Genomic DNA, 22,465 nt, shown 5'->3' with positions numbered 1-22,465 from the left:
CTTGTAATGTCATTTTATTATTCAAAAAATTTAAGACATGGAGTATTTTGGTTTTCAGATGAGGTTGCTCCATCATACTCCTGTTAAAATACAATAATCTGTCATGAATTGACAGTCCCTGAAATACCATGTTAATTTTATGATAATTTATGATTAAATTTAAGGTAATATCTTAATTTCTTATTTATAATGCTAGTCTCTAAATTTTCACATTTTTTTATACTCCAGATAGCCAGTTCATTTGTGGAAAAAAATTGAATCTGTACCTTTCTAAAAAAATTTTTTTTTTTTAGGCCCAGGCTCGTTGCCACAGAATTGGTCAGAACAAAGCAGTTAAAGTCTACAGATTAGTAACTCGTAACTCATATGAGAGAGAGATGTTCGATCGAGCCAGTCTGAAACTGGGCCTGGATAAAGCTGTGTTACAGAGCATGAGTGGGCGAGAAAGTACTGTTGGTGGTGTATGTATATATATATTTATAATTATTTATATTTTGGTGTTTGTGTTTTATCATTTCTGTGTAATTTTACCTCATATACTGTATCATTAAGTTTTGGTCTGCAGGGAGCACTCCTTTGTTTCAAGAGGGCATATTCAGAATGGAACTATTTTTGTTTAATATTTTTGAATACTTTTTGGTCTCTTGCTCGAGAGTTTATGAACTATAAGAATGTATTTTTAAGACAGAAAATTTGTTTTCTTTTTAGGACATTTACAAAGTAGAATTTGTGAAAATTTTTTTATCTGTATAAAGAATTTTCAATTTTTTATATAGTTTATTTTATTTTAAAGATAGTAAAATCCAGCATGAGAGAACAAAGCCAATCAAAACAAAGCAGCAAAACTGGTACAGAAGTTCAAAGCAGGATACTAGGACAATAATAGCTACCACAGTGTATCTTATTATCCTCACAATAGTTGTCCATTCCTTCAGGTATAACAAAATCAAAACAAAACAGAATAAAACCAATCAAAACAGAATATTGAATAAAGCAGAGCAATCAGAACAAACCAAAACAGTGAGAACGATATTGGATCTCAAAGACAAGATAAAAGGAAATCGCCTAAGTTTGCTATATTGCATAAGGTCATCCTCCCGAGAGACACTCTGACCACTGGCCCCAGGTCTACAAAATCAACCAAACAATATAAGCATTTAGTTGCTTTATATATCTTAGTTCCTATCAACTCAGCCTGTCCTTTCAACCAGCCGGTTCTCAGAGGTAGGGGTGAGGAGTTGATTCTTAGCCTTGTGTACCGGTTGGCTCATGAGAGGCACTTATCTGACTTTTCTCTTCCTGGCACCTCCGTGGCTTGCACAGTTTACCAGATTTGGCTTCTTGGTTGGTTCCTCCCAGTCCTAGCATGACCAATTCTCAGGAGGAGCTGATTTTTCTCTTCCTGGAACCTGCACTTGCATGGCTTACCAGAAAGGCTGGCTAGTTGGCTTCTTGGTTGATTCCCTCAAATCCCAGCATGGCCGATTCTCCCAACGTGCTGACTTTTGTCGAAGAATTTTTCAATTTTTTTAAATATCAAAACTTAGCATTGGCCTTTTTTTTTTACAAATGTTGATTTATAGGAGTTTTTGCCTCAAGATTCTTGTCTAAATGTACCCCTAGTACTAAAAAGAATACTGATGGAACCTGCTACATAGGCTTTGGTTTAATTGAGGCCATTTAAGGCAGATCATAATTCTTATTTTAAAGATAATGAAGAATATTAGACAGCTTTGGGTTGGGTTGGGTTTGGTTTGGATTCAGTGTCTTACTGTTATGACCAGGCAGGGATCAATTTTCTGATCCTCTTGCTTCCAGCTGCCCAGTAACTTGAGGTTACATCATGTGTCACCACACTCAGCTCTACTATATTATTCCAATGATATCTCTCTTAAGTGCACCCCAAAACTAAGTGCAATTCATATGTGATTTATTTCATGTTTTTTGCATTTGGGGGGATACTTCCTCATTTTATGAACTTTAGAAATGCTACTGTTACCAGGATTATTTTCCTTTTAGATTCAACAACTTTCTAAAAAGGAAATAGAAGACTTGCTTCGAAGAGGGGCTTATGGTGCCATTATGGAAGAAGAAGATGAAGGCTCTAAATTCTGTGAAGAAGATATTGATCAGATTTTACTACGTCGTACAAAAACTATTACAATTGAATCAGAAGGACGTGGGTCAACATTTGCCAAGGTATCAGAGAGTACTGTTTTATAATGTAAAAGTGATGTTCACATCTTTATTGAAAAAAAATGAACTGTATCTCCTGAATTTTTAAATCTATAAAGCTAACTCAAAAGCAATAGGTTACATATTATTCTTTCATTGTTTTCTGATCTAATGCCACATGTATTCTAAATCTAATGAAATAGAATGTTTTACTAACAAATTCTACATATTAATCAGAGTAGAATATTTTAAATCAAAAAAAATTTATGAACTAAATAATATATATCAAAGAGTAAAATATAATATAGGAGGCAAAAGTTTCTTGTATTAACTTAAACAATATAAGGACCCTAAAGGAAAGGAAAATCTCTAGTTTTATTTTAAATACTAAAATCTAGCCAGGTATGGTATGCCTGTAATCTTAGTACTTGGTAGGCTGAGGCAAGAGGATAGCCATGAATTTCAGGCCACCCTGGGCTACATAGTAAATTCAAGAACAGCCTGAACTGCATAGCAAGACCCTGTTTCAGAAATAAATACATACATACATATATACTAAATCCAAAGATTTTGAGGTTAATAGTGCACACACACACACAAAGAAAATCATATTCGAGAAAATCTAGAAGTAATTGCTGAACCTCAGATTGCAATCTAAAATAGTTATGATTGGGTATGTTTTTATAATATGTGATTTTTCTTGTATTAGTTCATTTTGCCACTGTAATAAATTCTGTGGCTATAGGTAGCATAATTTATAATCTTACAGTTTTGAATGCCAAATGTCTAGAATGTGTCTCACAGGGTTAAAAAAGCAAGCTATCAGCAAGCTTGGTTCATGCTACAGGCTCCGGGGGAGATTGTTTGTTCTTGCCTCTTACATTTCCTAAAACTGCTGCCTTGCTTGACTAGCCATAAATCTAGCCATAATCTACTGATCTCTGCTTTAGTTGTATCATATTTTTCTCTCTGCCTCCTCCTCGGAAGGATACCCATAATGACCATTGGTCCCACTTGGATTATACAATATAATCTCACTATTTTTAAGATACTGTCATCTGTAAATCCTTTTTAAGACAACACTCACAAGGTTCCAACAATTAGGACCAAATGTCTTTGGGAACCATAATTCAGCCTACTGTATTTATTATTTCCAAAAAGTAAAAAATTGCCTTTCGGTTATTGTTGTTTGTTTGTTTATTTTGCTTTTTGAGGCAGGGTTTCACTGTGCAGTTCAGGCTGGCCTTGGGCTCACTTCATAGTCCAGGTTAGTCTTGAATCTGTAAACAATTCTTCTGCCTTAACACCATCACACCAGGCAAATTGCCAATTTTTGTAGTTTTATAATATTAAAAACTGGAGTTTAGGAGAAGGAAAAGAGAGGAATTTGAACTCATTCCATTACATTATTGGCACTTTGTTTACTAAATAAATCCTGGTATCCCTTCCTCTCTCTCTCTGGAATGTCTTTTAGCACTCTCTAGGGTTTGGTTGATGGCCATGAACTCCCACAGTTCCTCCTAGTCTTGGAAACATCTTATTTTTCCATTAGTTTTGAGAGACAGTTTTTCTGGGTATATCAGTCTTGGTTGCAAATTATTTTCTTTCAGGGCTTAGAATATTTCCCCCAGGCCCTTCTCGATTTGAGAATTTGTGTTGATGAGTCTGTTATTAATTTGATAATTTTCCCGTTGTAGGTTATCTGCTTCTTTTCCCTGGCTGCTTTTAGTATTCTGTTCTTATGGTGGATTTCTGGAATCTTGATTATTGTATGTCTGGGTGTAGATCTGTTTTGGTTGTAGGTGGCTAGAGTTCCGTATGCTTCATTTATCTGGATATCATTTCTTTTTCCTATACTTGGGAATATCTGTGAATATTCTTTGTATTTCATTTTTGGTTACTCCTGCTTCCTCACTCAGGTGCTTTATTTTTAAGTTATGTATCCTTTTGTCATCTAGCCTTTGAATTGTTTCTTTGTTTTTCTTTGTTATTTTTAAGAGGTCTTTTCTTTCGTGATCATACATCATAAATCTCTCTTCAGGTTTCAAAAGGCTAACTTTAGTTTCTGTAAAGGCATTTTGTCAGTTTTCAATGGAGTTTTTAATTTCCTGGTAATCTCTTTGGATCTGTTTCATGTATTCTAGCTTATGTTTACATTCTTCATCAGAGGTTTCTCTTTCTTTTCTGATTTCCTCCATTCTTGCATCTGAGTTTTCTTGGGAGGGGCTTATCATTTCTTTAATTAATCTCTTTATATCTTGCCTCACTTGGATCAGAAGTACAGTTTTAAATTCGTCTATGAGATCATGAAGGTATTTCTTTATTTCACCTGATGTTGTGTCTAGTATTGGATGGTTACTGTGCCGGTTCTCTTCTTTGTTTACTTTTCCTGGGCTTATTTTCCCAGGTTCAGCAGCTGAAGATTTTTTTTTTTATCTCTTGTCATCTTTCTGGTTTCTTTCAGACTGGTCTATCCTGGGGGTCTCAGGCCCTCTCCATATCGCTTAGGTTCTTTCTGAAGCGTGCTGACTGTAGTTTTTGCTGCCCTCCCCAATTTGCTGTTATCTGAGTTAGGCAAGGATGCAGAGACGGTGCAGGCTAGCCTCCAGCCTCTATGCCAGTTAATCCGCAAGTTAGGCTGTACCTTGTGGATGTCACAGAGTCGTGACTATTTTGTATCTGCTTTTTGGTTCCCAACCAGAGGTGTGGTTCAGCCCCAGCAGACCTTGCCAGTTTTCTCTGCACCAGAAGCGGCTGACTGATGTCACCGCAGCGCAGGGCTCTGCCCAAATCCCAGCTATCTTCTACCAGACCCCTCTGCACCAGAGGCAGCTATCTGATGTCACCGCAGCATCGGGGTCTGCCCAATTCCTACATGTCCTCCACCAGTCCTCTCTGTGTCACTGACGCCGTCATGGCCCCAGCCTCTACCCAATTCAAGATGTCCTTCACCGGACCTCTGTGCCAGGGGCGACTATCTGATATCACCAGGGTGGCAGGCTCTGTCCAACTCCAAAATGTCCTCCACCAGTCCTCTCTGTGTCACTAATGCTGCTGTGGTGGTGGGCTCTGCCCAATTCCAAGATGTCACCCAGCCAGCGACAGCAGCCGTGGGACCCAGTCCCTAGTACTCACCAGCACTCAATGCAGATCTTCCTCTTGGGTCCTTGGGTCCTCTTGGGTCCTCTGCCCACTGCGCTGCTTGTCTTCAGTGTGTTCCCAGCACAATGCATATCGGTCAGAAAACTGCTCGGTGTCCACTTTGGAGCTCCAGAGCTTCTTGCAGTCTCCTCCGGCATAGCCAGGTGGCTTTGGCTGCTTTGCAGGGTCCCAGGTCTCAATTTCCAGCAGTCACCAAGAGCCAATACAGCTTTTTCCCTTGGATCCACTGCTCACCGTGTCGTGTTAAGGGTGCAGGATTCGCAGACTCCCATTATTGGCAGTTGGGGTCTCAGCACAACCTTAAATCCTCCAGGCCTGCCTAGTACAGCGCAGAACGGGCTCAGTAAGTACATCGGGCTTCAGCTCTCTATCCGCACTTTTCCTTACTATTCCTAGTTTTATTTTTCCCTTTGGTTACTGCCTTGGTTAATAAGAATCGTTATCCATTTGTCTGGCTCTCTCCATGTTGTCGTATTCTAGCATGTAATCTGATTTCTCTGCAGAGACTCTGCGCCCAGTCCCCTAGCAAGCTGCCATTTTTCTCCAACCACCAAGATAGGATTTTTTTTTAATGAAGATTGTTATCCTTTGATATATTGCAGATAATTAGGTATTACTTTAAAACAGTTGCCAGGTGTGGTGGCTTATGCCTGTAATCCCAGCACTCAGGAGCCTGAGGCAGGAGGATCATTGCACGTTTGAGACCAGCCTGGGTTATAAAGTGAGTTCAAGGCCAGCCTGAACTGCATAGCAACACCCTGTCTCAAAAAGTTCCCAATTTATAATCTTAAAGTGAGACATGCTTACATTTTATTTTTATAATGGTTAGCATGTGTTTTTCAGGCCATTTTGTTTCTTCGAGCATTGCATATCATTATTGCTTTTTCATTTTTATAAACACACATTAATGACTTTTCATTGACATAGTTTATTTTCAGTTACTTAGCTTGTAAATAATGGTTATTAATCCATACATCATAGGGTTGAAGTATAATGCCTAAAGTTTTTTTCAACTAATATTTTACATTTTCTTCAATGTTTATAATGTTCATATAATACTTTGCTTAAGGAAAGGATTTTTTTATACTGTTTGATAGTTTTCTATAGTATTTTTTAAGGAAAACTGTTATTTTTTTTGCCTGTTTTGAGTTGCTAGAAATCAGACATAGCTTGTGCATGATAGGAGAGTACTCTTCTACTGAGGTACATCCCCAGCAACTGGAAAAACCTTTAAAAAACTAAAAAGATAAGAATTTATTTTATATTCTATTTAATATAGTGTATTGTCTTCAAGAAACATGGTTGTCTGAAAATTAATGGAAATGAAGTAGAAGTATTTTAGAAAATGAGCTATATTGTGGAGCTAGATTTTGTGGCTCGAATTGCCTAAATTTTTTAATGTAACTTTTTTAGAAAATATCTGTGTTCTGTGTAGTTTGCTTTCCAAAAAGATATCTTTGTTTACTAAAAGTTTCACATTAACAACCAGTAATAACTTATTTAGTTCTGCTCCTAAATTTCATTAAACCTTTTATGCAATTTGTTACTTTTTAAAACACTGAACTTTTAAACATAGTTCAAGTATATGTGTATGTATGTCTGGTCTTTGGTTGTGGTAAATCCAAATTCTATCCACAATAAATATAATAATGTTTTAAGTATACATCCATAGTTTTTTTTTTTTTTCTCTGACTTATAAAATATTCTCGAAAACCACCATTATATATTTCAGGCAAGTTTTGTGGCCTCTGGAAACCGGACAGATATTTCCTTAGATGATCCTAACTTCTGGCAAAAATGGGCTAAAAAGGCAGAAATTGATATAGATGCCATCAGTGGCAAAGTAAGTATTTCTTTTCTTCAAAACAATTTTATTGTGAAAGACTTAGGCATTGTTATCATATTTTATTTTGTTCTTTTCATTTGATTAGTATCAGCTCTCATCACTGATGGTCCATTACATTAGGAAAGAAAAAAAAAGGCATTTTTAAATTGTTCCTTTTTATGACCTCCTAGAGCTAAGGAAGAAAGGACTGACAGCTAAAGTAGCATTCATGGAATTGATAATAAACAGATAAATAGTGGCATAAACTCTTCACTTAGTAAGATTCCTGTCTAGTAATTTTATAGGAATTATTGTGAACCTTACCTACATCATTGACATCTTAGATCATTTCAGGAATTTTATATTAAGCATTGATACATGGGATCATTTTTTGATAAATGGGCTTTTAAAATGTAAAGATTTATAATTAGAAATAACATTACTTGCATCCGTAATCATTACTACTTAATGTGTTTTAGAAATATATATAATGTGATGTGAAACAAATACACTGACAAAGATAATTATAGAATTGTCATTGTCTGCCTGTGGCATGTTTGTATGTGTAAAAAGGCAGTAGAATCTGCAGAATACTATTGAAATTCATAAACCAGTTTGGTGAATTCACTGGATGGAAATTAAATTTCTAGGTTAGCCTTAAATATTGGTACTAACAGAACTGGAAAAGTATAATACAAGGGAGCTACTTCACAGAATACTTAGAGATATACTTAAAGATAGAGAAATAGATAGATAGATATAAAATGTCCCTAAAGTAAAAATTAGTATGAGATTTGTCATTTGGAAAGGAAAATACAAAATATTTTAAACATTTTTACAGAATTTACTTTTTTTTTTTTTTTTGTCTCTTTTGAGACAGCGTCTCGCTACGCAGTTCAGGCTGGGCTTGAGCTCACTTTGTAGCCCAGGCTGGTCTCAAACTCACTAGGATCCTCCCACCTCAGCCTCCCGAGTGCTGGGATTACAGGCGTGAGCTACCATGCCTGGCAGAATTTGCTTTTTAAACAGAAATTTTAACATAAATATAATGCAATCCAAGCCAGAATACTAAACTTTTTTTTGTATAACTAAGCAAAAATAATTTTAAAATTCCATAGTAGGAAGAACGCTACATACACGTGTAAATTGATAAGATAGTAAAATAATACTCATTGTAGCAATTTAATTACAGTACATTTTTTTTTGAGACAGTGTCTCACTATATGGCTTAGGCTATCTAGCCGATCCTGCTTCAGCCCGACTGCTCCAACTGCAGGCATGTATCATCATACCTGGCTTTGTCATAGAAACTTAGAAATGAACTTTCCTACAATACCTGAATGGTACATCCATATTGTCTACTGCAGTAAATTAACATAGTCCTGGGTATCCATATGTACTAACACAGAACAAGCTCTGAGATAGGTAAATTTTAAAGTGTAAAATACGGGCTGGGGATTTAGCTCAGCGGCGTAAGAGCCTGCCTTACAAGCTGCGGTCGTGAATTCGATCCCCGGTACCGATAAAAAGGAAAAAAACAAACAAACAAAAAAAAGATTCTAATAAAGTGCAAAATACAGAACAGTAGTTATAATGTGATCTCTGTTTATGATTTTTCAGTGTATATTGGAACTTTACAATGTACTATTACACTTACAATGACTACATTCATATATACCTAATATAGGTCCAACAAGAACATAACACTAAACCAGGAATATTGGTGCACACCTGTAATCCTAGTAATTGGGTAACTGAGGCCAGAGATCATTATTTCAAAGCCAATTTGAGGCTGGCCCTAGACTATGTAGGCAAGACTTCTCAAAAAAGAAAAAAGAAAAAAGAATTTACTGTTAGCCTAAAACCATGCTCACTTTAGAATGGTTGGAACTAAACCAAAATGTATCTCTTCTATAGAGCTTACATTCTACAGGTTAAATTAGCTGTAAACAAATATGTAAGATAATTTTAGAGAGTAAAGAAAATGAAACACTACAGGAAAATGGTAGAGAATGCTGGATGATTGGAAATATTAATGGTCCATGAGGTCATTCTGAGGGAATGTTTGTCCTAATATTTAAATGATGTGGTAAAGCCAACACAATTTAAGGACCTGAGGGAAAAGATTTTGAGGCAGAAAGAATCAAAGTGGGTCATTGGTAGAAATGAGGTTATAAATTTGAGGTAGATGTTGTACAGAATTACAGCGATAGTGAACATGACAATAAGTAAAAATCACCCCCAAGGGAATGGGTTAGAATAGTAGATCTCGACCTCCAGAACTGAGATATAAATCCAGAGATTTCACACTGTGCTTTATACTCACCCCTTTTTAAAAAATTCTTTCCATTACTAAACTGTAGAGGCTGGGATTGAGTTTGCCATCTTGCTGCCTCCCCCTCCCAGAGTGCTAGGATTAGTTACAGGTATGTACTATCATACCTAGTTTATATTAAGGAATAAAGGATCATATAAACAAACTTACTATCACTTAATATTTGTATAGTTATATTTTAAAATTTATACAATAATTGTTCAGTTTCGTTTCTTTGTTTTGGTACTAGAAATCAAACTCAGGAACTTGCACTTGCCAGGCGGGTGCTTGTGCTGCTGAGCTATATCCCTGGCCCAATTTGGTTTGCTTTTCAAATAATTTTCTGAAAATTACAATAAAGAGAATTACTAGCATTATTTAGTATATGTTAAAATTTTTAAATATTAATATATTATAAGGCAGCAATAATTGGAGTAGTATGAGAGAGATAAAAAGAACAAAAATTAGTGTCAAAACCAAAAAAATCAAATTATAACCTTCATTTATTTTGTACTGTTTTCGTGGTTTTACAGTCAATTCTAGGGATTCAACACAAGCCCTCACATATTCTAGGCAAGTGCTCTATGACTGAGCTACATTCAACCCAAGTTATAAGATTTAAATATAGGGACTGGAGGTTTAGCTTAGCGGCATAAATGCCTTCCTACCAAGCATGAGGTCATGAGTTTGATCCCTGGTACCAAAACATACTAAACAAACACCAAAAAAAAAAAAAAAAAAAACTTAAATATAGAAATAACATTAGAGAAAGGAAGATTATTAATAAGTGATGATTAGAATACAGGGTTAATTTGAGGTTAGCATTTTATATTCCATACTAAGCAAATTCTATTCTGTGAAAGAAAGTTTTAAATTTTTTTAGTCATTCGTGAAAATTTGGTATGGTGTTCAAATGATTTTCTGAAAATTACAATAAAGAGAATCACTGGTGTTATTTAATATATGTTAAAAATCATACCATACCATATTTTCTGGTAAAGATCATTCTATAAATTCTACAATTAAAGAGTGGATGTTTAAGGAATAATGTATCTTTTAAAATATGTATTAATATAGTCAAGTTTGGTGACACGTGCCTATAATCTCAATACTCAGGAACTGAGGCAGGGTTGCTGTGAGTTCAATGCAGCCTGGGCTAAACAGCAAGACCTTGTCTAAAAAAAAACTAAAATAAAATATGTATTAGTTACAAAGGGAAAACTAGTAACTTTATAATGGAGAAATTTGGCAGAACCTGCTTCTGCATAATAAATCATATCAACGTTAGGTTTGTACCTGTTAAATAAAATGCACTGTGTACATACTGTGCAGTATACTCTGTATACTGATCCAGGTCTCTTCTCCTACTATATATATGGCACTTCTACTCTAGGACTCACAGGTTTCCTAAACATCTGATGTCATTTCAAGCCCTTTACTCTTTCTTCTTCCTATTAATGCTGTTTCCTATAGTATCAAAACTTTGTGAAGTTTTCTCTGACTTCTTTTGTACCTTTCATGTTATAAAATACTGCATCCTAAGTAACATCTTATTTTTATGCGTTCATCTGATTTCTCATGAGTGGCTGCTTTTTATTCATCTTTACATCAGCAGCCCATAAAGTAGTGCCTAACTTAGAAAAGTTTCTCAGTAATGGTAAAAAGTATGTCAGCTTGAGTTGTTTTCAATTGAATACAGAAAAGTTGAAACCCAGATTGTGTTTTTTCGTATATAACTCTTACAGAGAACTAAGACATGTTTGTAGGTCTAGAAAATAATTGTGACTATTTTATTAGTGCATAGTAGCTATATAGAGTAATGGGTTTCATTTTTGAATATTTGTACATACATGTAACATAACTTGGATTTCCTCTATCTCCTCACTACCCCTTGCCCACCAAATATTCATAACCTGCAACCAGTATTTCAATTCCTAGATATTTTCTTTTTTGATATATCTTTTGGATGAATTTATATGGTAAAGACTTACTTTAGCATTTATGTTAAAAACAAACCATGTGAATTAAATTATTAGCAAAATATTATGAGGGATAAACTCAGCCTAAAATATATTTTATCACCATCACTGAATCATCCTGATTTTCATATTAATAATAAAGCAAAATACCAAATTATTTTTAACCTACGTCTAGTGTCATAAAATTATGCATGTGTGATAGTAATCATTTTAAAGAAACATTTTTAAAAATTGTGTTGATTTGGTATGGTGATAGAACTGCTAGTAATTTATTTTTTCTTTGTATAGTTGTACATTCTGAAAGACAAAAATGTAAAACATTATTATAAGCAACATGATGAAGTTATTTTTAAGTAATAATAGTTAAATTTTACAGAACAGCTTGGTTATTGACACTCCAAGAATTAGGAAGCAAACAAGACCTTTTAGTGCCACAAAAGATGAATTGGCTGAATTATCTGAAGCTGAAAGTGAAGGAGAAGAAAAACCCAAACTTCGGAGACCCTGTGACCGTACCAGTGGCTATGGAAGAACTGAATGCTTCAGAGTAGAGAAAAACCTCCTAGTTTATGGGTAATACATTATTTTATAAAGTCATATATAAACTGATGGAAAATGTATGCTGTTTTTATTATTAAAATCAAAATGTTTTTAAAGTATGCAGAATTTCTGCCTTGAACATACATATATATATATACAATGGTAAAAGGATGAGACATCCCTAAATGTTTAAATTATAAATGCAACACTAAAGTCCAATTCCTTGAATGTATTAGAAATTATTATTCCATGCCTTTGTGTTATATATGGAGAAAAACAACAATAGCAAATCCTGTTATTTATTATAATGAGTTTTCATGTTTTTGAGGGTGTTTTGTTGGTTTTTTTTAAATGAGTTAAGCAGTATTTTGCTGCTAGTATTTTGTTTTATTACTAATGTAAATATACTCTTTTTTACCAGATGGGGTCGATGGAGAGAGATTCTATCGCATGGACGGTTTAAAAGACAGCTAAATGAGCGTGATGTAGAAGTAATTTGCCGAGCTCTCTTAGCATATTGCCTTGTTCATTACCGAGGAGATGAGAAAATTAAAGGTTTCATATGGGATCTCATCACTCCAACTGAAGATGGGCAGACACGAGAGCTACAAAATCATCTAGGTAAGAACCTTACTTGATTTATTTTTTAAACTCTAGGCAGTTAAACACTCATGTATACTAGGCAGTTGCTCTAACACTGAGCCTGACCTCCAGCCCCAAGAATATTCTTTTATTTTATTTCAAAAACAAATTTTAATATAAGTAATGTTTAACACATTTTTATATAAAACACTTAAGTCTTAATCTTTGCACAGTTAAAAGTTCCAGCTTTGGGACTGTGGATTTAGCTCAGCGGCATAAGTGCCTGCTTTGCAAGCAGGCAGTTGTGAGTTTGATCCCTGGTACTGATAAAAACGAAAAAGACAAAAAAAAAAAAAAAAAGTTCCAGCTTCAGAAAATTAAGCTTTAGAACCAAGGATATATAGCTCAGCAGCACAAGTACCTGCCTGGCAAGCATGAGGTTGTGAGTTAGATCCCCAGTGTGCCCCCTCCCCTCCCAAAATTAAGCTTTAGAAAATGCCAATAGCATCAATTTGGTGGATTTGGGGAATTTTACTTATTATTATTATTGTTACGGGGATCGAACTCACAACCTCCTACTTGCCAGGTAGGCGCTTATACCGCTGAGCTAAATCTCCAGCCCTGAATTTTACTTATTACCAGGTATGTGTCAGATTGCAAGTTGTTGACTTCACAGTATGTCTTAAAAAGTTAGTGCTATTTCATTTTTTAGAATCTCCTTTAATATGGGCATTTAAATTTCCAATTTTAGATTACTAAAAAATAAGTTTCAGAGAAAACTGTATATTTTTCCTGTGCATTTGAGTAATCTTTCATTTAAGTAGATATCAAGAAAAGAATTACTGAGGTATAGCAAATATATTTAATATTTTAAATGTGGTCTCTGGATCTATAACATCTCCCAGTATCTCTTTAAAAATACAGAATCTTAACACTTAGTCAGAAGCTGCCTTTTAAGAAGGTCGTCACCGATTAGTGTGCACTTTAATGTTGAGAAACATCAGTATACTTTTTAAATTTTCATGTTAAGCACATGCCTATAATTCCGGCCTTAGGGAAACTGGGACAAGAGCTACATAAGGAGTTCAAGGCCAACCTGAATTACAAAGAGAAAACCATGTTCCCCCACCAAAAAATATCAATAAAAATAGTTTTTTTTTATTAACACTAGTTTACTGTCCAGTGTAAGTATACCAGTTTACAATCCTGTCAGAGATATATGCAGATATTTTTTCTCCATGGCGTTGCTAATAAAACATTCTTACATACATAAAATAATTATTTTATTACATCAAATCATTGCATTTTCTATTAATAAGAGATTTGTATTCCCTCAAATTTGTTGCAGCTTTTTTCTATTTAATCAAAAATATTTATTGAGGTCTGGGAATTTAGCTCAGCGGCATAAGCACCTGCCTTGCAAGCATGAGGTCATGAATTCGATTCATGGTTCCAAAAAAAAATTTTTTTTTATTGAATACTTATTGTGTGGTTTTGTATTAGAAAGATAAAAAAAGAAATAAGGTGTCAAGATCCCTTAGCTTATAAACCTTACTTTCTAGGTAAATAGGCAAATAGTAAAAAAGTTGATAAATGAACTGATTATATACTTTGGTAAGTACTGTGAAGGACATGTCCTAAAAACTGATATGAAGCACACTAGAAAGCATTTGTTTTAAACAAAGTGGTCATTGCTGGCCTATCTTAACAGGAGACTGTTAAATTGTTGAATGTGAAGAAATGACTTCTGAGTAAAGATGGAAAAATCACACAAATATGATTCACTCTTCCTTTCAGTTCCACTGATAAAATGTAGAAGAAAATGAAAGATGTTAAATTTGATGAAAGAGGAAAAGAATTGTTTTATCTAGTAAATTCTGAGGGCAGTACTTAGGGTTGAGGATATAAATAAATCATTGATTCTAAACAGGAAGTGACAGAGATGATCTTATATCCCAGTCACAACCTCACCACAATTTGTATTGACTTTGGGCATGTTACTGGTATGTAGAGGTAGAGGTCAGATGTGCACATTAGTCTCTCACAATGAGGAACTGTCCAACCCAAAATATTAACAGTTTCAAGAATGAAAACCACCTGTAACCTAAAAGATTCGAGTCCTCAACCAGTTGTGGTTTGGGAGATTTATTTATATCCTGATATATAAACAAGGGATAAACAACCCTTGGAAATGTTTTCACTATCTTCTTTAGATATTTGAATATTTATGGCACTGAATATTAACAACATACTGTATTCCTTAGACTTTCTAACTGATATATTTGTAAGTGAAATGATCGGTGCTTTATATTTACTTTGAAATAACGAGAAATTGTGGAGTGAAGAGAATGTATGAAACAGCTGTGTCATAATAATTTTTGAAGTTGGGTGATAGAATATGGGGATCCATCATACTATTCCATCTACTTTTGTATAAGCTTATATTTTAAAATGAATATAAACCTTCCAAAATAGGGAAAACTAGAGAGGAAACAGCAATAAAACTTTCAAAGCAGGAAACAAGTAGATTAGTGGTAACTGGCTTAACGTCAGGAAAGCTAATTAGGATTACCCATGAAAAAAGGCACCCTCCCCCCCTATAAAACACTGATGTGTTTCATAGACATCTCCAAAGTTTCTAAGAGTTTCTAAGATACTTAAAACCTCCAGAAGCCAAAGGTAGCAGTACATTCCTGTAATCCCATTTATTGAGGAAATTGAGACAAGGTGATCAAAAATTTGATGGCAGCCTGGGCAACTTATCTCAACCCTATCTCAAAATGGAAAATAAAAAGGGGTAGTGTTTAGTGGGTTGAAGCTATAGGTACATGGAAAGAGGAAATGATAAAAAACAAACATGCAAAATGTTACAAATAAATATAGGTAAGCACACTATGTATGTCTTTACTCACTAAAAGATAAAAATTGTAAGTAGGCAAAAATTAATATTTTTGAACTTTGAAGAGATGCTATTAGACATCAAACAAGAAACTTGGAAATAGAAATACAGCAGAAGCTAGACTACAAATATTAAACCATTTAAAACTATTGTTGTAGTATCAAAGCAAACCAAAACACAGTTTTAAATGGAAAGCATTAATCTGGATTTTTTAAAAAGGGACACTCAATAATCAAAAAGAATAGTCCTTAAAAAAATGTCGTTGAGTATAAACTCAGATGTACTTAATAAAATAGTCATCCAATGTTTAAAAAGAAGAAAACCTGCGAGAATTGTAAAGAAAAATGAAAAAATCCAAAAAATTCTTCCGGTTACTATTGCAGTGGCATTTCTACTTGTTATAATATGCAAAATATATTTATTTGTTATTTTTTTAAAGGGATTAAGACAAAAGAGGACATAACAAAGCAGATCAGATCAGAACAATGCAAGTAACAGCATTTTACCACAAGACAACCCATAATTAACAGTAACTACCATTATGCAAAATATAAATAAGGTAAAAATTGGAAAAAATAGTCAACAGCAGTGTTAGTAGGTGAATTATAAGTGAAACAACTCAAACATCATGGAAAATTAGTAAGTATTAGCTAATTTAACAAAACAGTTATGACTCTGCAGTTAAAATGGATAAATTAAAGTTCATGAATTAGCAATGAAAAATCTCACATCAAAAATGATAGCTTGCAGAATTATTTTATAGTGTAATAGTTAACAATTTAAATACTAGATTTTTAAACAGGTATTAATAGTATTAATATGAATGGAAAATTCAGCAAGTGGTGTTCTCTGAAAGAAATTAAGAATTGATAGGAGAAGAACCTAATAGGAAATTTAGCTACATATTATTTGTTTTACCAAAATACAAATGGAATATATGAACACAATATATGATCATTGTAAGTAGGAATACTTTTTGTATTTTGGAACTGTTTCACAACAAAAATCTCATAGAAATAAAATAAATGTAATCATCTTAGCAGTAACATCCAACGACCAATCTAACGCAGTTTTGAAAAAACTGGAGAGAACCAGGCACGGTAGCTAGTGCACACCTATAATCCTAGCATTCAGGTAGCAGAGGTAGGAGGATTACTGCAAATTTGAGGTCAGCCTAGGCTGTATAGTGAATTCAAGGACAACCTGAACTCTACATAGCAAGACCCTGTCTCAAAAGGAGGGGTTAAAGTACATAATTAGGTTTGACCTTTCAGTTTTTACAGTTGGAAACAAAACTTACTGTGTTTTAGAACAATGCAGAAGTCAGAATAATTACTCTATTTTAAAATCCAAAGTTATTAAGATATTTGGTCAAAATTTTTTTCTTATGTATAAAACCATTATCCCAACTTGTGATTGGGTCTGTAATATTACTGTGAATATTTTAAATATTTATGTATAACCTTTACAGACCTTGAAAAGTCTCTATAAATTTCTTGCATTGAAAAAAATCTTTCAAATCCAAGTTTCTCATACAAATTATTCCTAATTTTGAGTGTACTTATTTTAACAGGTCTGTCAGCTCCCGTACCCAGGGGTCGAAAAGGAAAGAAAGTAAAGACTCAAACAAGCTCGTTTGATATACAAAAAGCAGAATGGCTTCGAAAATATAACCCTGAGCAACTACTTCAAGATGAAGGCTACAAAAAACATATTAAACACCATTGTAATAAGTAAGTAGTAGGATATTTTCAACACAGTTCAGAAGTTTTATCTTTTTATTAACAGTCTTAAAACATGCTCTACAGAGTTTAGATACATCACAAGTTTAAGACAATTTCCAAACTTTATAGGCTATCCTTAGCAATTATATTTTGAATCATTATTTTCATCAACATAAATAAAACTGGCTTCCAAATGAATTCATTATCTTAGATATTAAAAAACTATGATTATGAGTCAGGATTGGTGTCACACACCTATAATCCCCAACACTCAAGAAGCTGAGTCAGGCGTTTCACCACCATGAGTTTGAGGCCAGCCTGGCCCACATAGTGAGTTTAAGGCCAGCCTAAATCACATAGTGAACCCTGTAGTGGGAAAATAAAAAGATTATATACATTTTTGGAGAAACTTTTTACAGACAATGAGAGTAAAAAGATTCACTTAATCAGACTATTATAAAAATCTATAGAAATTATCTTATAATTTTAACTTTGTGTTTGATGTCTTTTAATTTTAATGAAATGTTTGTCTTTTTTTTTTCTTTTTAGAGTTTTACTTCGTGTAAGAATGTTGTATTATCTAAAGCAAGAAGTTATTGGAAATGAGTGTCAGAAAGTATTTGATGGAGTTGATGCAAGGTAAATTGAATAACGTTTATATTTTTCAGTAATATGAGGCAAAATTTTTAAATAAATGATATTTCACTTAAGTTATTGAAATTTACAAGAAAGAAAAACACCGAACTTTAAGAATTAACCCCTGCCAATCTGTTTCTTTCCATCTGTTAGCTTCATCTTTGGTTATGTCAGTAAATGTCATAACAGATCAACAACAGTGGTACTAGGTAAGGATAGAATTTAACTTAGATGTCATTAAAGTAGGCACAAATGTAATCATTCATTCATTCATTTCTTCAGGAAAACTTGTACTTCGTAGTGTTTTTAGAATACCAGGGAGGTTCCAGTGAGAATTTTCACTGTCATCTTACCTTTCAATAACAAGTAGCCTTTCCCATGTTCTCCCCCATTCTCTGTAGCATCTATTTTAAATCTCTCACTAGGGGCTACTTTAACCAACTATTCAATCCCCCAATACCCTGAAATTTACTATTCCTCAGATAAAATGTAAGCATACTGTGAAATTCCCTTAGCTTCTTACCTAAAGTCCAAAACTTAACTTCCCAAAAGTTCCACTTACATTCTGATTGCCATCTTGAGAACCCCTGGTTTCCCAAATCTACTGTTTCCAGACCTTTCCCTGCTTTTCCCAATATGTAAGCTCCACTCTAGGTAGAATACTTGCTCTAATATCATTCTTGAGTCCTAGTTTCTGCTTATCGTGCACGAGGACCCATGAGCTCTACAAAACAAATGCCAAATCTGTACACTTCACCATCTCCTTTACTAACTCATAAGTCCAAGCTTCCATTCTCTCATGTTTAGACTTTTGCAGTAGCCTCTAAATTGAGTCTTTTTTTCCTCCACTTTTGCCTCTCTACAGCCTGTACCTAAATCAGCAAGCACCATAATCTTATCAAAACAAAAATCAAGTTATGGCACTAATCTTAAAACGCTTCAGATGCATCGCATTTCTCTTAAAATAAAACCCAAACTTCCTGTGGATCTACAAGGATGTAGGTGACTGTCCTACACTCTGTTCTTCTCCCATAGTGCTCCAGCCACACAGGTGCTTATGTTCCTCCAAAAAAAAATCAAGCTTAACTTACGCTGTCTCCTTGTCCAACACTCTTTCCCCGGATCTTCCAAAGAACTCCCCCTTCATATCATTCAAATCTTAACACAAATATTTCCTTTTCAGATAGGCCTTCCCTACCCATCACAGCTGGAGTAGCCAACCCATAACTCACTACTATCTATTTTTATGTGATGTATAATAGTATTATTACTAAAATTTGTTTCTCTTAATCAACCTACCGGGGCTGGAGATTTAGCTCAGCGGCGTAAGTGCCTGCCTTACAACAGGCAGTTGTGAGTTCAATCCCTGGTACCGATAAAAAGGAAAAAGACAAAAAAAAAAAAAAACCACAATCAACCTACCATAAGACTTTTGCATATTACCTTAACATAACTTATATATATACACACATACACACATACTTAATATTTTTGAAATAATATCTCTTCAATCTTACTCTTCTTGTTTTTCACAAACTTTTTAAAGATGTATGTCTATATATACCTTTTTCCCTTCCCTGTTCTATGTACTCTACCATACAGCACCTTCTTCCTTTAACCTGAACACACCTCGAAGATCTTCACTAACATTCTTGCTGCTAAATTTGATGAATATAATACAGTGTTTACCTTACATCACTTGCTTGCCCACTTCTTTCTTTTTAAAATGCTTCTATGGTACTGTTCTATACTTTTTCTGTTTAGTTTCACCTTGCTGCTTTTTAGGCTCCTTTTTTACTATCTCTAAGATGTCAGTCTTCACATGAGCCCTTTCATCATGCAGTATTGGAGTACTCCTTTCCACTGGAATATATTGCTATGGTCAGCACATAGTGAATGCTGTCAAAAAATCTTCAGTGAATGGTATATCCTGGGGAAGTAAAAGAAAGCCTTATGTAAAAGATGGCATATACACCTAATCATTAAAAATGCAAACCAACAATAAATTCATATCCACCTCATATCCTTTTTGCTAACAGTTTCTAAACATGCAGCACAGGCTGAGTGTAGTGGCACACACCTGTAATGCCAGGTAAACAAAGGCTGAGGCAAAAGGATTGCTGAGTTTGAGGCTAGCCTGGGATACAAAGTGACTTCAAGGCCAGCCTGAACTCCATAGTGAACCCTTGTCTCAAAATGACAAGGAAAAAACTCCAGTATTTGTGTGGCACTTAAATTTGAACCATGAGCTATGTATATTGATGAGATTTTCATTTTCACAAGCTAGAAAACATTACACCTCAGATAATCACAATGTTCTGGGATTAGAGTGCCACCTAATGGTTAATGCACGAAACGACCTGGCCCACTTTTTTTCCCTATAGGATATTACTTGCTGTTCTTTCCTCTCTCCTTTGTCTTTCAATGTTAATTAATACATTGTTTAGTCTTAAGAGCTAAATAAAAAATTAACTATCCTCTTTCACAACACATCCCTTCATCTCTTTTTCCATATTACAGAAAAAATCATTCTTTTTCTCAACTTTTTCCATTTTACAGAAAAAAAACATTCTTTTTCTCTATTTTTAAAAACTATTCTGTTAAAACATTTGTGAAAAATAAAAAGTAAAGATTTCTCCATTTTTAATTTATGCTTTACCTATCAAACTTGTGTTAGCTGGCCATGATAGTGTACTCCTGTAATCCTAGCATTTTGAGAGGCTGCAGCAGGAGGATCACAAGTTCAAGTCTATCCTGAGTAACTTAATAATTTAATAACACCTTACCTCAAAAAAAGAAAGGAAATACAGATGTAGCTCAGTGTATAGGACCTGAGTTCAGTTGACTCAGGAAAAAAAAAGCATCTTGTAAGTCATTCATTGTCAGTATCTATTATTTCTAATACATTAATGGATCATTTATCAGTTAATTTTATATGCAATTTATTCTCCATTCCCAAGCACAGCTAACATATACGATAAAAATGTATTAAAACTTAACTTGTACATAATGAATTCCTAATTTCTTCAAATATACATTTTAATTTAAGAAACTGCACTCACAAGACAGATAAAATTCTGGTTATAAAAAGTATGTGGGGCAACCCACGTAGGACCTCTTCTGTTTCTCTTGGAAAGAAACTTCCTTTCTCTCAATAAATATATTCTGCTCTCAAAAAAAAGTATACATAGTATAATTATTATTATCTACTTACTAAATTTTATTCCTCTGAGTCTTTGATAATTCATTAGTATCAAATATAGAAATTTGGGGCATTAGATTTTGTGGAGACACTTATTCTATCCAATCTGTATACCTTTTGACTTTTTTTATTTTGGTACCTGGGGTTGAACTCACCACCACACAGTATTGGACAAAAGAAAAGAAAACTATGTATGCAAAATTACTAGTGCTATATTTGTCACTTATAAAAATAGCCAAATTATCAAAGCATAATGAATGTATAATTTGTTTTTAATACTTTATTATATTGTCATTTTATATCATGTTATTAACATAAATGTACTATTGAGAGTTTATCAAAGTATGAATCAAACTTAACTTTCTCAATATTTTTTAAACAAAATTTGTCTAAAAGAGATAGAACTTGATTTGCACTAGAAGGCAATTTGTGTATTTATTTTGAAACAGGGTCTTACTATGTAGTTTAGACTGACCTTGAACTCACAGAAAATCTTGTGCCTCAGCTTCCCGAGTGCTGGGTTATAGATGTGGGCCACCACACCAAGCTATTTGCCCTTTTAACCTATTTTCTCATATATAAAACGTATACATTTCAATCTGTTTGTTTGTTTTTGTACTAGGTATTAATTGAGAGCCTTTACATTAAGCTACTAGTTTCTATTCTTTATTTATATTGTTTATTTGAGATAAGGTCTTGTTAAATCACTAAATTGCTTAGAGTAGGATCAAATCTTTGATCTACCAGTATAAGCTTTTCAGTTACATGATTTTTAATGTTATTTGCTGATACAGTTTCAGCTATAGCCCTCTGTCTCTCAATAGTAAGTGTAAAGAATATGATGCCTTAAGAGAATTATGTACTCAAGCGTGTTGAAAGTTACTTCTTCTGTTGAGCTTAATAATATGATTTCATTTTGTGGTTTCTTTGTTTTGTGTCTATCAAAAATGGGAATAAAAAATCCATGAAATACAATCCTAAACTTTAAAAAAAAAGTTTGTTTAAAGTTAGGTACAGTTTTCCTTCTTTTTTTGACTTGTTTGCAATAATATTATATTGTGGTTTTTTTTGTTGTTGTTGTTTTGTTTTTAAGTGACATTGATGTTTGGGTACCAGAACCAGACCATTCCGAAGTTCCTGCTGAGTGGTGGGACTTTGATGCTGATAAGTCACTTCTAATTGGAGTTTTTAAACATGGTAAGAAGTAAAGTAGATGGGATCACCTTCTATGTGTAATATAATTCAACTAGTTTTCAACTAGTTTTCTTAATCCAGTAATAGTAATGTGTGTATTTAAAAGCATACACTATCAAAGTAAGTTTATGAGCAGTCACTATGTTTCCTCATGAGAGGGTGGCTTACGTGACTCCCTCTCCAGGATGTGTCATGTACTTTTCTCTCTCAGAAAGAGCTGTGATGTGAAATAT

The 22,465-nt window shown here is 34.0% G+C and overlaps 1 protein-coding gene across 21 annotated transcripts in view; it reads left to right on the top strand.

The window, feature by feature from the left end:
- Window positions 1-22,465, top strand: part of Chd9 (chromodomain helicase DNA binding protein 9) — a 243,065-nt gene that overhangs the window by 183,991 nt on the left and 36,609 nt on the right. For all 21 annotated transcript variants that reach the window (XM_063247111.1, XM_063247105.1, XM_063247114.1 and 18 more), the window contains 8 exons: window positions 294-461; window positions 2,020-2,199; window positions 7,070-7,180; window positions 11,832-12,028; window positions 12,417-12,616; window positions 17,050-17,209; window positions 17,750-17,839; window positions 22,132-22,235. In XM_063247111.1, coding sequence (XP_063103181.1) covers window positions 294-461; window positions 2,020-2,199; window positions 7,070-7,180; window positions 11,832-12,028; window positions 12,417-12,616; window positions 17,050-17,209; window positions 17,750-17,839; window positions 22,132-22,235 — 1,210 coding nt within the window. The remainder of the gene's footprint in view (window positions 1-293; window positions 462-2,019; window positions 2,200-7,069; window positions 7,181-11,831; window positions 12,029-12,416; window positions 12,617-17,049; window positions 17,210-17,749; window positions 17,840-22,131; window positions 22,236-22,465) is intronic.

The sequence above is a fragment of the Cavia porcellus genome, unplaced genomic scaffold (assembly GCF_034190915.1).
Source record: "Cavia porcellus strain 051 isolate PalLab524CR breed Dunkin Hartley unplaced genomic scaffold, mCavPor4.1 scaffold_4, whole genome shotgun sequence".
Classification (NCBI taxonomy): Eukaryota; Metazoa; Chordata; class Mammalia; order Rodentia; family Caviidae; genus Cavia; species Cavia porcellus.
The sequence above is the reverse complement of the archived record's forward strand: the minus strand, read 5'-3'. Positions and strand labels throughout refer to the sequence as shown.